This window comes from Marmota marmota, unplaced genomic scaffold (genome assembly GCF_001458135.2).
Source record: "Marmota marmota marmota unplaced genomic scaffold, marMar, whole genome shotgun sequence".
Lineage (NCBI taxonomy): Eukaryota > Metazoa > Chordata > Mammalia > Rodentia > Sciuridae > Marmota > Marmota marmota.
Window position 1 is genome coordinate 3,041,193 of NW_025999942.1, and position 17,245 is coordinate 3,058,437.

A 17,245-nucleotide genomic window follows, 5' to 3' on the forward strand; every position below is an offset into this window, starting at 1 on the left:
AAAAAAAAAAAAGAAAGAAATAAAAAAACTTCCACAATAAATAGAAACTGAAAGTCATAACCACAAAACCTGCACTACAGAACATACTCAACAAAATACTTCATGAAGAAGAAATGAAGAATTATAATGAAAACTAACATTGGAATGCATTGCATTAGAAGAATAGTCAATTGAAGGAGAATCAAATCTGAATCTAACATGTGAAGTAAATCCAATGACAGGAAATAAGAATCACCTCTGTATAATAATATTGAATGAAAATCTTGAATTTATGTCAAAAGACTTAGATTGCATCTCTTTTTCAATCCAATCAACCAAACATAGGGTGTAAGAAACTCACCTTGCAGACATACATTCACAGACTGAAAGTGAAAGGATGGGAAAAGATATACCATGCAAATTGTTGCTGAAAGCAAGCAGGGATAGCTACTTTATCAGACAAGGTAGACTTCAAGACAAACTCAATTAGAAGAGACAGGGTCACTTCATACTGTTAAGGGAATCATCCAACAAAAGAAATAATGATTATAAATGTTTATCCCCAAACAATGTAGCTTCTACATACATAAATTCTTCTAAATATCAAGAATCAAATAGACAACATTATAGTAATACTGGGTGATTTCAACACATCTCTTTCACTACTAGAGAGATCATACAGACAAAAACTAAATAAAGATTCTTCTGAACTAAAAAATACTACTTATCAAATGGACCTAACAGACATCTATATAATATTTCACTATTTAATGACTGAATTCACTTTCTTCTCAGCAACACATGAAACATTTTCTAAATAGACTTTATTTTAGGTCAAAGAGCAAATCTTAACAAATACAAAGAAATAGAGATAATTTCTTCCATAATTGAATGAATTTAGAAATCAGCAGCAAGATGAAAACAGAAACAACTTTAATATGTGGAGATTAAATAACACACTTTTGAATAACAAATGGATAGTAAAAGAAATCAGTGAAAATTTTTTAAAAATTTTACAAAACAAATGAAAACAATGATATTATAATAGCAAAATCTCTGGAATAGTACAAAGGCAATTCTAAAAGGAAATTTTATAGCACTTAGTTTATATATTTAAAAAACAGAAAGTTGCAAAACAAATACTCTAACAGTACATCTCAAGACCTTAGAAAAAGAAGAAGAAACTAACACCAAAATCAGCAGAAGATTATGGTGTATATACACACAATAGAATATTACTCAACTATGAAAATGAAATTATGTTATTTGCTAGTAAATGGATGAAACTGGAGACTATAATGCTAAATGAAGTAAGTCAGACTCAGAAAGTGAAGGATCAAATGTTTTCTCTGATATGGGGAAGGTAGTCCAAAATTAGGGTGGGACAAGTGAGAGAAAAAAGAAATGGGGGGAGAGTTCCGTCAAAATGACAGAAAGGTTAGGTGAGTAGGAGAAGGGGATTGAGGGGCAGAGAGAAGAGATGGGGTAAGGAAAAAACAGAGGAATTAATCTTATATAACTTTCCAGAGGTACTACAGTGAATTTCACCACCGTGTATATCCACAAGATATTAATTTTTAAAAGAAAATGTAAATAAATAAGTCAGTAGAGGAAAAGAAATGTGGAGGGCCGTACAGAGGTTAAGAATAAGTACTGGGGACTTAATTGGAGCATACTATACTACCTGCATTTACAATTATGTGAAAATAAATCCTAATCTTATGTATAACTATTATAAACCAATAAAAAAATTTTAAATAGGAAATTCTCAAGTTTTTTGTATGCTAATAGAAATGATCCCATACAGTGGGAAAAATTGAAAATGCATGGGAGAAGGAGCAAGGTAATTGGAGCAAGGAAGTATTGAGGGAAGAAGTTTGGCAGTTCAAGTAAAGGGGCTGGCTTTGGATAAGGTCCAGGATGCTTCTTTCATTGAAACAGGAGAGAACGTGAGAGGAAGCAGGTTTAATAATCTGATTGCAACCTGAAGGTTTGTATCTGTATCATTTCCTTACTGAAGAAAAAGGTGAGGTCATAATCAACTGCAAGTAAGGAAGAAGGGTGATGGAGTTCTGAAGTGAGAAAGAAAAATTTCAATTGTCAGGGGTGGGGAAACACTGTAGCAGGCTTGCCAGTCAGTATTAAAAATGCCAACCAAAATGAAATGTTTAGTGTAATATCATAGTGATCTCAGTTGTTTAATCGAAAGTAAATTTTCCAATATCCCTCTTAATTTTTTTCAGGCCCAGTGAAAATATGCTGATTCGTGTCAATAATGATGGCACTTATTGTGCAAATTGGACTCCAGGGGCTATTGGACTCTACACTATTCATGTTACCATTGATGGCATTGAAATAGGTATATGTGTATATATTTAAGTTATAAGTTATCTAGTGAAAAGAACTAGACTCAAAATCCTCCTTCATTGTAGTTTTGACACTTTTGTTATACACATGTATAGGTTTCATAACTTTTATATGTCTTCATTTTGTCCTTTATAATGAGTATGTAGTTAGTGCATTCCTAAGGTCTTAAAATTATGCTCAAGTATTATAGCCCTCATGACTTCTTCCCTACTTTCCCCAGTGTGCCAGTCAGGTTGTGATGCTCTCCATGTTGCTGTATTATCATATGCATAACCTGTCTACCAATCATGGTCTGCCTTCTTCCTTTCCTGGATGTGAGCAGAAACCCTATTGTTCACCCATGGATTTCCCACTCTAGATCAGTACCAGCCGTATAATGACTGCTTAGTAAATATTGTTGAATGAATGAATTTTCTTTATCTACCATTAGCTTTGAAAAACATTAATTTTGGAGGGGACATGAATCTTAATTTTTAAACTCCCTGTGTGATAGGATAATAGTAGAATTTTTTAAAAAGTGTTTATCAGTGTCAGTTTCTTAAAACGGTATCCTTTATGACACTGCTCAATAAATGGAACTCCTATGATCAGAAAATCTAGTATATCATAATTTCACCATAGACAGTCACATGATTTACATCAACATATTAGGAATTCTGAGAAGTTCTGAAGTTAAGAATCTTGTTTTTATTTAAACCAGTGAGATCTCTTACCTATGGAAAAGAGGGAGAGAGGTCAGAGATAAGAATCCAGTCAGTCTTCTGTGTCTTTGGGTTCTACAGCTGTAGATTCAACCAGTTATGTATTGATAATTTTGGGGGGTTGGGGGGGAATGCATTTATAATAAGTATGTATAGACTTTTTTCTTGTCATTATTCCCTAAACAATACATCTAATAGCTATTTACATAGCATTTATTTTGTATTAAATTAGTAACCTAGAGATGATTTAAAGTATACAGGAGAATGTAAATAGACTATGTGCGAATACTGTACTATTTTATATAAGGATCTTGAGCATCCATAGATTTTGGTATGTGAGGGGGATCCTGGAACTCATCCTCATCAGACACCAGGGATGACTGTAATTCTAAAATGATATCCTTTGGGAATCCCTGTTTTAAGCAATTTGTTTTTGCAGTGGAGTTAAAGAGGTACATTACATTGATGTATATAGAATATACATTAGTATAACTGTATAGAATCAGACATATAAAATAATACCACCCCAGAAATTTTTTTTTTATCCATGGACTTTGCAGCAGTCTCCTTTTATCAGCATATCCATAATGCCTTTTGTTCTGCAAACATGCTGGTTCTGAGCAAAATATTATTGTACAATTCTCTCCAGTATTAACTGTTTGGTGAAGATTGCTGAGATAAAACAAGCAAACAAAAATCATTTGTAATAGAATATAAGTAGTGACAGATGAGAGGTACAAATTAGAACAGGAATTTAAAAACCATGGTTGTAAAGAATAATTTCATAAAGAATTTTTTTCTCTGCAAATATTATTAAAATTTCAGTAGGTAGAGTTTTTAAATCTTATCTAATATTGGAATAAAGGAAACTGATTTATTTTTTAGAATGAACCTGAAGAAAGAGATTTGTATTTATTTAAAATCATTCTTTTTCTTTCTTCTTTTTTTTTTTCTTCCCTCCTGTACTGGGGATTGAACCCAGGAGGCACTTTGCTTTACCACTGATCTATATCCCCAACCCTTTTTATTTTTTATTTTGAGACACAGCCTCATTAAGTTACTTAGGACCTTACTAAATTGCTGAGACTGGCCTTGAACTTGTGATTCTCCTGCTTCAGCCTTCCAAGTCACTGGAATTACAAGTGTATGCTACTACCCATCCAGAATTATCCGTTTTCTTCTCCACACAATTTTCATACTCTTCCTAACTCAGCTCTCTCCCAAACTGTCAATAGACTAGGATCTTGCTCAATGATAGATAAGGACAAATGATAATTCATTGGAATGATGACAATAAAAGCTAACATTTTTGGACGGTTAATATATCTACATTGTTCTGCATATACCTTACGTATTTTAAATTATTTAATTTTTATAACAGCTCAGTGAATAGGTGTTATTACTATTTCCATTTCAGAGATGGTAACATTGGACACTGAGAGTCATAAATTAGTGGCAGATGTTGGAGCACCCAAGCAATCTAGAGCAAGAACTGAGCTTTCAACCACCATGCTGTATTGTGCAGTCTGTCTCTCATGCTGTCAGGCATGCTGTAGTGCCTGTCAGCAGCAGAAGTGACTGGTATAAGTAATGGGTGCTCTTGTCAGATAATATTTAATTGTACAAGGTTTATTTTTATTGCTATTCTGAATTTTCAGTATCATTTCATATGTTTAAGTTAAACACTAGAAACCCCATTTTTGCTTGAAGCCCTGAGGAAAACTTTGTATCTTGCCACTTTGGAAGCTCTGGTCCGTTTTTTAAATATTTGTCTTTTTTAGCTTGTTCAATCACCAATCATCTTAAAAGGACAGATCGAGACATTTGTTTTAGTTGTTTAAAATAGCTTGTGAGTGTTTATAAGGTTGAGTTGAAAGATCCTTCCTCTCGTTTTTTTGTCAAATGTTTTAGCTGCCTTCCTTTTCTTACAGATGCTGGCCTTGAAGTAAAAGTAAAAGACCCACCAAAAGGGATGATTCCACCAGGAACTCAGTTGGTCAAGCCAAAGGCTGAACCTCAACCAAATAAGGTTAGGGTAGATGAAGTCCAAGCTGAATAGGGCACAGGTTTTTTAAGTATTTCCTTGATACTTCAAAATGGCCATGAAATATCTAATATTTTACTGATTGACTTTAGCATTTGAATTCTAAATATCTCAAATAAATTTGGATAGTGTTACATGGTAATCATTTTAAATTATAAAACCTGTGCTTTGGGGTTTCTTTATGTAATGCTGTAATAATCATTGTGTATTTTCTGTTACTGAAAGTTTACAATTAACAAAAAGTTTACTGAAATTAAATGTAAAATTTGCAATGTCTTTTGCCCTTAAAAGAACAATTAATTTCCTAACATCCAAAGAATACGTATAGGAATTTTAGTAAACCAATTTTTAGAAAGGAAACATTTTATATACTACCTTTCTAAAACGGTATCTTTTAACCTTTTGGTCATATGTATTTAAAATTTAGAAAGGAAATTCTAAATATATATTAATAATTCTCTTAAGTTTTTTTCCAGTCATATACATTTCAATATGTATCAAGATTTCATTTTTATAATTTCATAAGTAATCTGCTGTTATTTGAAGACGTACAAAGCTGTAAGCAATTTTGAAAAATTTCTCAAAATTATAGTACTTTTAAATCTGTTTAATTTTATCTCTTACTCCGTATGAAATCTCTCTTTTATGTTTTTCCTGTTTTACTAAATATGTTTGCCTTTCTCAGGTTCGAAAATTTGTGGCCAAGGATAGTGCTGGGCTCCGCATCCGGAGCCACCCTTCCCTTCAGAGTGAGCAGATAGGCATAGTGAAAGTCAATGGAACTATCACTTTCATTGATGAGGTAATTCATAAAGAAACTCTTAGTAATAAATATTGGACAGATTTTTTTTTTGCATTGTTTGCAGAATAGTAAGGCTACAAAGTTTTCTGTTAAAATGTGTTTTAAGCAGTGTGAGAATCTTTTGAAAATTGTTTTGCAGGATGTGTCCATGGAGTTTCAGACATTTGAATTTTTTTCTTTTATCAATAAAAATATAGCTAAAATTATATTTTGAACATAATAAGAACTCAATTAGACATAGTAATCAGAACCTATATAAGTATTCACTGAAAATGGGTATAATTGTTTTTCATTAATTTTTGAAATATTTTTTAAACATATTCTTTGTATTACTTTAACTTTGGTTGGTACATATTACATTTTTCTAGTAATACAACCAAGTAATTAGTTCTTTGGGAAGACATCTGATTTTACTGTTTAGGCTATTTATCTTTAAGTGTGATTTCCTTTAGTTTTTTACTCCTAAGCAAAATTGTTTTTTTCAGTCTCACACTAGGGATTATACTACTGTGGCATTCCTTGCTGTTTTTTTCCTTAGAGGATCTCTAAAACTTAGCTTTTATGAAAACTAAATGCCTAATCTGTTTCTACCACTTTATGCCTACTTTGTAGTCTTTCAGTCCTTGCTACCCCTGTAGGAGTGACAGAAGGGCATGGCTTGTTTCTGTTGCTTCTTTCCCTTAGATCCACAATGATGATGGTGTGTGGCTGAGACTGAATGATGAGACAATAAAGAAGTATGTTCCTAACATGAATGGTTACACTGAAGCCTGGTGCCTTTCATTTAATCAACATCTTGGCAAGAGCCTTCTGGTCCCAGTTGACGTAAGTAAAAAGTGCTTTTAAAAAACATCATAGGTACAGTCTGTCCTCATTACAGGCTTTCTTTAATTAAGGCTTTTCAGTTCTGAGGTAACCGACAATTAAGTAACTTTGACTTTAGAAGTGCTTCAATTCTTTAGGGCTTTTGTCTAATGAAAGTAAAATTTGGCAAGGTTAAGGTCCTTAATGATTATTTTGATTCATCACCAACAGGAGGTAGTAAATTTAAAATAGGCTTACTGAATTTCTTTCAGAGAGATAATGAATGAGAGTGGATGCATTTTTTCCCCTTCTTATTTACACTACTATTTTGAATGAATTCCAAACTAAAATTTAAGAATTTAGAATTAACTGTTCATTCAGAAACAGGTATAAATGTTTGTAAAGTGTATGTTATGTTGGCATTTTGCAGTCATTTCTTTGTATTATGTTTAACTTTGAATCTTTTCTTCTTTGGCTTACAATACTATTACATTAACATAAGATGGGTTTATACACTTGTAATGGTATTGAAATCTAAATCCTCATCTCTGAGAAAATTCATTGAACCTCTGGTTAGAACCATTGGTTATAACATCACCTTAGTATTTAAACAGTTGAATTTCTTCAAAATCAGTGTTAGCTTATTATATCAACCATTCAATATATTGTATTTGTTTCTCTCCTTGATAGCCCATAATAATGTTTTCCAAAGCAATGGTTTTATAGGATGCTTCTTTGTGTAAGAAAATATTGGAACTTTATGTTATTTGTACATATTTAATAACAGCACAGTGGAGAAAAAAACATTAGCCATTTGATGAAGAAAGTTTAGAGTGTTGGCCTACTGCTTCACTGAGGTTAAGCTGATGAGTTAAATTTTAAGCAAATAGATCAGGTGTTAGATTTTTCTTAGGTTTGCATCTACAGTGAAAATGAAAACAATTTTGACTCTCTGGAAAAGATGAATGATTCTGAGGCTGGGGATATAGCTCAGTTGGTAGAGTACTTGTCTTGCATTTGCAATGAGCCCTGGGTTCAATCACCAACACCGCCCCCCCCCCAAAAAGATGAATGACTCTGGAAAGTAAATAATAATTCTATATCATCTATGACTAAAAAGTTGGCTTTAAGTAGTTATAAACCATTTTCTTTTTTTGCTTGGTTTTTAAAAATGTTTTTATTAGTTATTATGGACCTTTTTTATTTTTTTATTTTTTTTATATGTGGTGCTGAGAATTGAACCCAGTGCCTCATGCCAGGCAAGCACTCTACCACTGAGCCTCAATGCCAGCCCCAACCATTTTCAATTATTATAACCAGATAGTCCTCAGGATTATGAAAAGGGTATATTAAATGAGATAACTATAACAGTTTGTTTTTTTTTTTAATTTGGCCAATTTGGACTTGGGTTTTGTTTTTTTTTTAAAGAAAATTTTCTTATTTCCTACTAAAGCATTTTACTAGATTACATAATCTTTCTTACCTATCCCACTTCAATATTTTCTTCCTAGTTCCTTTGTTTGCTAATTTGAGGAGGAGATATCATTGAAAGAGGGAAATATCCACATACATAAAACAAGAGAATAACAAAGGTAGAAGGGGAGAGCAAGAAGTTCTGTGTTGAAATTCTAGAGCCCTTGAATTTATTTTGGGCTATTCTATCACAATTTGTAGTATACCATCTCCCTTAAAGTCAGGGAGAAAAGAACAGTATCTGATAAAAGAGGAAGCTAAATGGAGTGAGCCATACTCCATAAACTTGTTGAAGATTTTCACTGGAATGTGAATGAGGAGTTTCACTGACATATTTAAAAGTTCTAGATGTAGAATATTAAAGAAAATAAAATGACAAAGTGCCTTTTTTATTTTCTAGCTTTTTTTTTTTTGTATGTTGAGGAATTGCGTAAGTTGGGTTTTAATGTAAATATTCTCAGGGTGTCTGATAATAATAAGAATACTAAAAATGCTGAGATTTTTCAGGTTCCTATTTTGAGATTCTTAAAAGTTAAAACAAAGACCACCAGTATTACAGGGAGAATATACAGTTATAGATTAGAATAGTGAAAAAAGGAAGAGATAGAATTAAGGGCACATTTGGAAAGTTTATTTCTGTAAAGGAAAATGGAATATTTATGGTAATAGACAAATTGGGAGGGAGGGAGGAGATAGATTGAGGAAGAACACAATTTTTTTAAATAAAGAAAGGAAAATCATCAGGTAAGAATGAGTGAAGTTAGAGAATTAAAAATGCAGTGAAGATTTGAAATAGTAGAGAGAAATAGTAGAGGTATTTGATCAAAAACAAGTAAAGAATTATTAGGCCACTAGGAGTTCAGTGAGACCATTGTATGGACCCAATCCAGACATCCCTTCCCCTCTCCCATAATCCTAAATGTCCAGAATTAATGTAGGCCTCAAAGAGCAGATTATAGTATTGGTTGGAATATTTTGGAATGCTGTGACTAAAAATTAAGGACTTGCTAATAACTGATTGATGAAAGAGCAATTAAGATAACCAACTGTGGAATTGGAATTTAGCCTAATTTAGTATGGGAAAGAACAAATGGAGGGTCCCAGGGACTTGGAGGACTTAATAAAATTCTTTAAAAATGTCATAGGTACACTGTAGTTAAAAAGCTGGAAAGATATAGGCAGTTTGTATGATGAAGTAGATTTGTCTTTGATTTCATAGATTGAGAAATTTAATGGATGAAAGTTCAATTAGGTTGCTGTCTGAAGTGTGGTGCAAGTGAAAGTCACTGGAATTGCCTCAGTCTACAGATAAAAGGCTAGACAGTTGGAAGATCACTTTCATAGACATGAAGACACACCAGTGTGTACTGCAAGAATAAAGATGAAAGTAAATTATTTACTGTTGGAAGAAGAGTCCCTTTGAACACAGTTTAAAGTCATGGGAGGGATGGGAGTCATTGATTTTGAATCAAGGAGACACAGAGAAGTTTTGCTATAAAGTGAGTGAACAGGTAGATAACTTAAGGATTAAATTTTGGGTAATGATCAAAGATGACAGAGGGGACACAGTGTGGCAAGATTAACTGGCATAACAGATCCCCAAACAGATCTACTGTAAAGTTGATTCAGTGAAGGCATTAGATGAAGGCCCACCCAATCAGAGAGGCCTGACAAAAGCAGTAACAGGTTTAGTTTTCCAAGATTTTGTGTGCAGGGCTAGACATGAGCACAAAAGGAATAATGATTCCATCTCATCCAGTCAAGGAAATAATATAGCTAAATAATTACATTTTATTAACTGTTTCTTTGTATCTCTTGATACATTGATGGATGGAAAAACACTTTTCATCTGTTCTCTCTTCTCACTTCAGTCCGTTTGTGTGTAAATCACCTATGATCATCATTGATAATTATAATTCTCTAACAATAGAAAAATATCAAGAAACAATCAAGGAATAATGCCACTAACTTAAAAGGATGCAAAAGTACTAAAAAATTGCCTTCAGCAATTTTACACTTGCTTTTCAAAATTTTCTAGTTAAAATAATTTTATATTCACATCAATGCATATACCTTGCTTGGATCCTATTTCAAGCAAACTGTAGGAGGAGTATGGGGGTAGGGACTGGAAATCTGAACAGTAACTGAATATTTAATGAAGTATTTAAAAAACAAAGTTACCATAAATAACCAATTTAGATTAAGTTTTATATTTATTTTGTTATATTATTTTATTGTATTTTAGAACTTTTGTGTCCATTGAGGATACATACTTTAGCTAAATTTTGGCTTGCCTAATAGTAGTCCTATTTAAACACCATTACTTCACTTAGAATTATTAGAGTCCTACTTTAGTTCAAGTGAGACTTTTCACTGTTTTAGCACTTAGTAATGTTCTCGTTTAGAGATTAAATAACATTAAACATTTATATTATGACTGTATTTTCAAAACATTTTTTTGAGTCAGTGGGAAGAATAGAGTTAATTAGATAAAAATATAAATCCTTTGTGGGGCATTAATTATATGTTGGAATGTTTTGTTCTTTTTAGGACAAAAAAACACACTTTTCAATTTTGAGTCTTAGAGTCTTTGTTTTGTTATTTTATTCATTTAGAATGCTTTGGCTTATTTTTTTTATATTGTTCTAGTTGATTTTTCTCCTCTGGAATTCCCGAAATACTATAGTCTTTAATTGGTGCCGTTCTTGCTTTGGGGGTACTTACTACATAATATAGTAGGTATCTTGTATTCAAATAATTAAGTCATCTTGTGGTAAGTTGTAGAATAGCTTAACTCAGAAGGTAACATTTGAGGTAGACTTGAAGAAAAGCTGCCAGGAAAAAATGAAGAAATGTCTAGACAGAGACTCAAATGTTCAAAATTAAAAAGACATGGTATGTTTGGGAACTGATGAATAATTGATATGGATGAAGCAAAGGATTGGAGGTGGAAACCAGATAAATGATCGGGAAATTGAGTTTCCCTCTCCCTTTCCAGCTAGCACTAAGTCTGTAGAAGTAGAAGAGGCTTAATTCTTTCTCCAGCTACTCATTATATTTAGTTTGTTTTTCTCACCTTCAGCCTATTTGTATTCATGTACCTTTTATTTCCATTTTTAACCTCCTTCAGAATAAGAGCTAATGAAAGATTCCTTCTTCGTCAAGTGTTTGTTTGTTTTTTCCCAAAGTGTTAAATATTTACTGATGGAATCTTTTCAACATCTGTTTATATCTAGTTTGAGTTCTTTTCATTCAGGGTGTGATCTTGCTGCTTAAAGTAATTCCTAACACATGCTCCTCACCTTGATTGTCTCATTTAATTCTCACTGTGTCCCTGTGATGTTTAGGGTATTATTCTCATTTTTCCAATGAGAAAAGATAATTAGTCACCTAAGATCCCAAGTTGAAAAGAATAGAACTGGTATTGGAACCCAGTTGATTTTATTCAAAGCTCATAGTTTTATTTTAATATGCCTTATAAAGAGATAAGTATAAGTATAGCTTTAAAAGGATAAGGTAAATAGCTATAAAGATCATTATTTTGTCTAGAACTGCCAAATTAAATAATATGAATACTTATAATTTTAATGAATGAATGAAGATGGATACCCAGAGATTTATTGAAGGTAAATGAGTCCATCTGAGAAAGCATATCTGGGGAATGTTGATTTTTTTAAATTAAAATTCTTATAATTTGAAAGCTACAAAATATGAGCTAGTAGAAAGTTTCATACCTCTTGGAAAATATGAGTTTAAAAAGAGAACCAGTTATCCACATGACATGGTAAACATTTGACTACCTAAAACCAAGAGCTTAATTTTTTGGAAAGCATATTTACTTCTGTGATTGGAGATACCAGAGATTTAAAACTTTAGGTACTTTGTTAAAACTGAAATCTTTAAACATTGTGAGGGTAATTGAGTAGAAAAGAAAGTTCAGATCAAGGAAAGCTGGGGATCTATCTTTAGAAGTGTTGTAAGATTTGTTTATACTTTCTATATTATCTGAATTCTTTTTTTATCTTGCCTAAATATGTATGTAATAGTCGGTATATCGTAGAGGGTATTACATATTAGTAGGAGTCGTGTTCTCATTTATTTAGGAATTTTATTTGATTCTATTTTAAATGTTGTTATCTTATTTTTTATTTGTTTATTCTTATTAATTCTTTTTAGTTATACGTAACATTAGGATTCATTTTGACATATGATAAAAACATGGAATATAGGAATATAATTTGTTCTAATTTAGTCCTTGCTACTTTCTTTATTTTGCTATTCTCTCCTCTTTCCCCCATTCCCTTCCCTATATTCTACTGATCTTTCTGCTATTTATAGTTATTTTTAAATTAGTGGCTGGTGGATGTCCATGATGGTGAGATTCACTGTGGTATTTTCATATGTGTACATAGAAATGTTAGGTTCTTGAAGAAGCAACTTGGGTCTCTGAACATCTCCATGTATTTATATAAGTCACTTCCTATTTAGACTCAGGAGTATTCACATGCAGAAAGTATGTTGAGCTGGGCATGGTGGTAAATGCCTGTAATCCCAGTGGCTCTGGAGACTAAGGCAGGAGGATCACAAGTTCAAAGTTAGCCTCAGCCTCACCAAATTCATGAGGTTCTAAGAAACTTAACAAGACACTGTTTCAAAATTTAAAACAGGGCTGTTCATGTGGCTGAGTGGTTAAGTGCCTCTCAGTTCAATCCCAGGCATGAAAGAAAGAGAGAAGAAGAGGGAGAGAGAAAGAAAAGAAAGCTGATATCTAAAATTCGGGCCACTGAAGATTTGGAATAGAAATGAAGGGCAAGTATCATTTTGGGTCTGAATTATAGAATCACCAAGAATTAGTAAAAGTGGCAAACATTTATCTTTAATTCAATTTCATTCTTTTGAAATACCTAATAGTACCGATAGTATGGCTTTAACATGCTGCATATTTCCTGGTTTTGAGTTGTTAATAGGTTTGTGCACTTGTGTATACATAAACTTTTTAAATATTAATAATATTGTCTTCATTTCATATAGCATTATAAATGTGCTATCCTTAGATGGTTATAAACTGCTTCATTTCATTCTTTAATTATTAAGTTTCTTAAACAGAATGAGGCCAGGTGTGGTGGCACATGCCTGTAATCCCAGTGGTTTGAGAGGCTGAGGCAGAAGGATCATGAGTTCAAAACCTGCCCCAGTAACTTACCAAGGCTCTAAGCAATGTAATGAGACCTTGTCTCTAAATAAAATATAATGAAATGTTGGGGATGTGGCTCAGTGTTTAAGTGTCCCTGGGTTCAATCCGTCTCTAGGTTCAATCCCCCCACCTCCCCCCCCCAAAAAAAATAAGGTTGAGATACTTAGATAATACTGTAATAGTTTATATATACATGTTATGCTTAATTTTCCTGAGTTATTTTATCTCTTTTTCTTTAAAATTGGAAGCTCTTTAACTCTGTGTTTATCTAGCAGAATGAAAAAATTTTATTTGGCATGTTTGATCGTGTATTTTCACTGTGATAATTATTCATTTGTTTGCTGTCTTCTGTGCCTTAAAAAACTACCAGCTTGGAGTTACAATCTGGTATTGTTAGTTTACTTAGGTTTCTAGTATGCTTTCCTTTTCTAATTTTCTTGACAGAGCTTTTCTACCTTTGAAATAGAATTTGAGAATAAAATTACTTTAATTATTGTGGATATGTATATGTGGTCCATATTGGTGTATGGAATTATGCAACTTGAAATCTAATTCATACAGTTTAATACTGAGAAATTAAGATTTTTGGAGAGATTAATATTTGCATGAATGTTCATATAATTAGACTAAAACACTCCTAAATTTTCAAAAGAAAGCTATTTACGTATTTTACTTTTAAACTCCAGCTTTCTACTTGGCAAATTTTTGGTACTTAATAAATGCAATTTAATATGATTATAAGATAATCTAGTTTGAATTAAGAATTTTGTACAACTTTAGACACTAAATCAAAAAAGTATCAAATTTGGATTCACATATTACTAACATAAAATTGATTATATTAGTAATTTAGTACCAGTGTTAGTTATATCACTTTCAAATATCATTGTACATTAATTGACTCAGAAAATGGTTAAATTTGCACATTGAAATTAAAGACAGATTGGGCACGGTGGCATGTGACTGTAAACTCAGAGGCTTCGAGTCTAACGCAGGAGGATCGCAAAAGCCAGCCTTGGGAACTTAGTGAGACCTTGTCTCTAATATAATATAAAATATGACTGAGGATGTTGCTCAGTGGTTAAGCATCCCCGGGTTCAATCTCTGGTACCAAAAAGAAAAAGAAAAAGAAAGAAAGACAAGTATAAGTATTTAAAAAAAAACAAAAGTGTTTCTTTATTGCTAAATTCATGTGCATTGTTTCTAACAATTGCTTTTCATGTTGCTTTTAATAATAGAATAACTTATGCTTTAAGTTAAAAATGCTAAAAAAATCTCGATATTGTTTTATAGTTTACTCAGGTGGCTTTAGTTTCCCTTTAGAATAATTATTTCAGTATTGATGTTAGAGTAAAGAAAAATGTTGTTATGGTGATACATCTTCTGAAGATGATATTCTGTTCCCTTTCTTTATTGATATTTTACATCAAAAGGTCTGCACCACTATTCTCTGTATAGGCTAAAAACCATTGAGCAAATGCCCTACAAATTCTTATGTACATGGATGAGCCAACAAGGACATTATTCTTCTCTGGAAAATAGTACTTTAGTGTGCTTTGCAGAGTTTCCACTTTACCTAAAGAGAAAGGATCTTATTTGCTATCTAATTTTAAATTGGGAGATTGGGTATGGTATTGGTGTTAGCTTTGTTTTACATTTATTTGTAGGTATATTACTAGAAGTCCTTCTTTTTCTGTTTTAGATGTTGTATATTTCTTATTTAGTATATATGTATTTACATGGTTATATATCTCTGTCTGTCCATACACGTGTATACATGAGGAAAATAAAGAACTAGAGAATAATAAATACATTCTCATTGTCTAAAATGAGTTAGAATCAATTGAGATTTGTGGTGTTTATTTTGCATTGAAGACTTAGATGATGATAGTATTTTTAACGTCCATTTTTGGGTCCAGAATAACCATTTATCACAGTAATTACATAAGCATAAAATTGTTAAGTGGCTACTTGCTAAACAGATTTTAGTTTCAGATCAGGTAAATATAGATCGATAGTATACTATATCTATGTAAAATGCGTATCATTTGAATAGTCATTGTGAAAATACTTATTTTTCTGAAATTGTGTTACAGTGAATTGTTTGTTCTTTAACAAAATATTTTTGGACTTTAACATAGAGATAATGAGTGCTTTCGAGATGGAGAAAAGTAGATCTGTATTTTGATAAAAGATTCAGATTATATCTTTCTTTATGCTTTTCATAACAGTTTTTCTAATAGCTTTCAAAAACATTTCCAAATCATTTTTTTTAATTCATAGAAGGGAAAAAATTGAAAAATTACTTAGGTTTTTTTGTTTGGTTTTACTTTTTCTTTTTTTGTACTTTAAAAAGTAATAAACCGGCGTGGTGGTACACACTTGTAATCCAGCAACTCAGGAAACTGAGGCAGGAGGATCACAAGTTCAAGCCAGCCTCAGCAACTTAGTGAGATGCTGTTTCAAAAAATAATAAGGACTGGGGATGTGCTCAGTGGTAAAGTGCCTCTGAGTTCAATTCAGTACCAAAAAAATAAAAATAAAAAAACCCCAAAACGTGATGATTACTTCACATAACACTATATGCCCTTGTTATTATTCATAATAATATTCTCACTTAAGGAGTGTTAGGGTTGTCTTCTTGCATTGACTGTCTCAAACTTTATAAAGAATGTCTAACTCTTAATTTTAGTAAATGGCATGACACACTATATCCATGGAGAGCTTTTTGACAAAAACTTATTTTTCAGAATTTCCTTGGTGTGTGGTTTACTCAGGTGGCTTCAGTTTCCCTTTAGAAAAATTATATTTCAGTATTTATGCTAGAGTACAGAAAAATGTTTTACTGTGACACATCTTCTGTAGATGATATTCTGTTCCTTTTCTTTGTTGATATTTTTCTTTCTTAAACTTTGTTGCTCAGAATATCTTTAATGCTAGCCAAGGAGTCAGGGATTTGGACGTATTTTCATGGACTTCCAAACCTTTTTTTCCCCAGGTGAGTTAACTGTAAGGAACAATCATACATTATTCAGGTATTTCAGCATGTACAACAAATTTTTCATTGTATCTTTGAAGGTTTTGCTTAGGATTAATAAAAATTGCTAACAAAAAATTAAAAAGATTTACATAAAGGGCTACAATTGAGTTTTCCCTCTATTTTCATCAATAGATGTACTATTAGTGAAAGTGACATTTCCATGTGACTTCAGAGTTGCTATGTTTACAGTTTCATGACTGACTTCACCAACAGTTACCTCCAAGTTTACTTTTATAGAACTAACTAATTTAGCTGGTAGTGCCATGACCTTATGGTGCTTCCATTTTTCTGCTGCCTACCCTTTCATGTTGCCCTTTTGAATATTCATCCAAGAACTGGAAGGGAATGGAAGGGGAAAATTCGTATTGACATTCATCAGTTTAATATCCCAGTGCTGAATCTCAAATTTCTGTATTGAATAAAATGTGATTTTAGGATTGTTGGAGAAGGACAGGCGACAGGCACAGTTACATGATTTTATGTCTGTCAGTTCTTTTTTATGCTGTTTGATAGAAAAGAAATGGATTAGCTTTGTTTTATATTTATTTAAGTAGCTTCATTAAGTATTTGATAAAATATTGACTATTATAATAAATGTTCTTATATATTGCCTTTCATTGACTAATTCACTATTATTGTTAGCTTTGCTAACATTTATCTCCCTGTGTTAACCTGAATGACCAGAAGTTGGAATTACTATTGGAAGTAATTAAATGCTCTAAGAATATCATTGAATACCAATTAAACTTTTTTGCTGAATTTATTCATATTTGCTTTCATTTTTTTGTTGTCATATAATTTTTAAAAATCAGTTGTAAGTAGGATGAAAACTTGCCTCTTC

The 17,245-nt window shown here is 32.0% G+C and overlaps 1 protein-coding gene across 1 annotated transcript in view; it reads left to right on the top strand.

Annotated features, from left to right (window-relative positions):
* The window catches only part of Mycbp2 (MYC binding protein 2), a 233,163-nt gene that overhangs the window by 143,734 nt on the left and 72,184 nt on the right, over positions 1–17,245 (top strand). Inside the window, 5 exon segments of the mRNA XM_048801244.1 lie at positions 2,223–2,338; positions 4,979–5,076; positions 5,777–5,893; positions 6,578–6,718; positions 16,288–16,362. Of these exon segments, the coding sequence (XP_048657201.1) occupies positions 2,223–2,338; positions 4,979–5,076; positions 5,777–5,893; positions 6,578–6,718; positions 16,288–16,362 (547 nt within the window).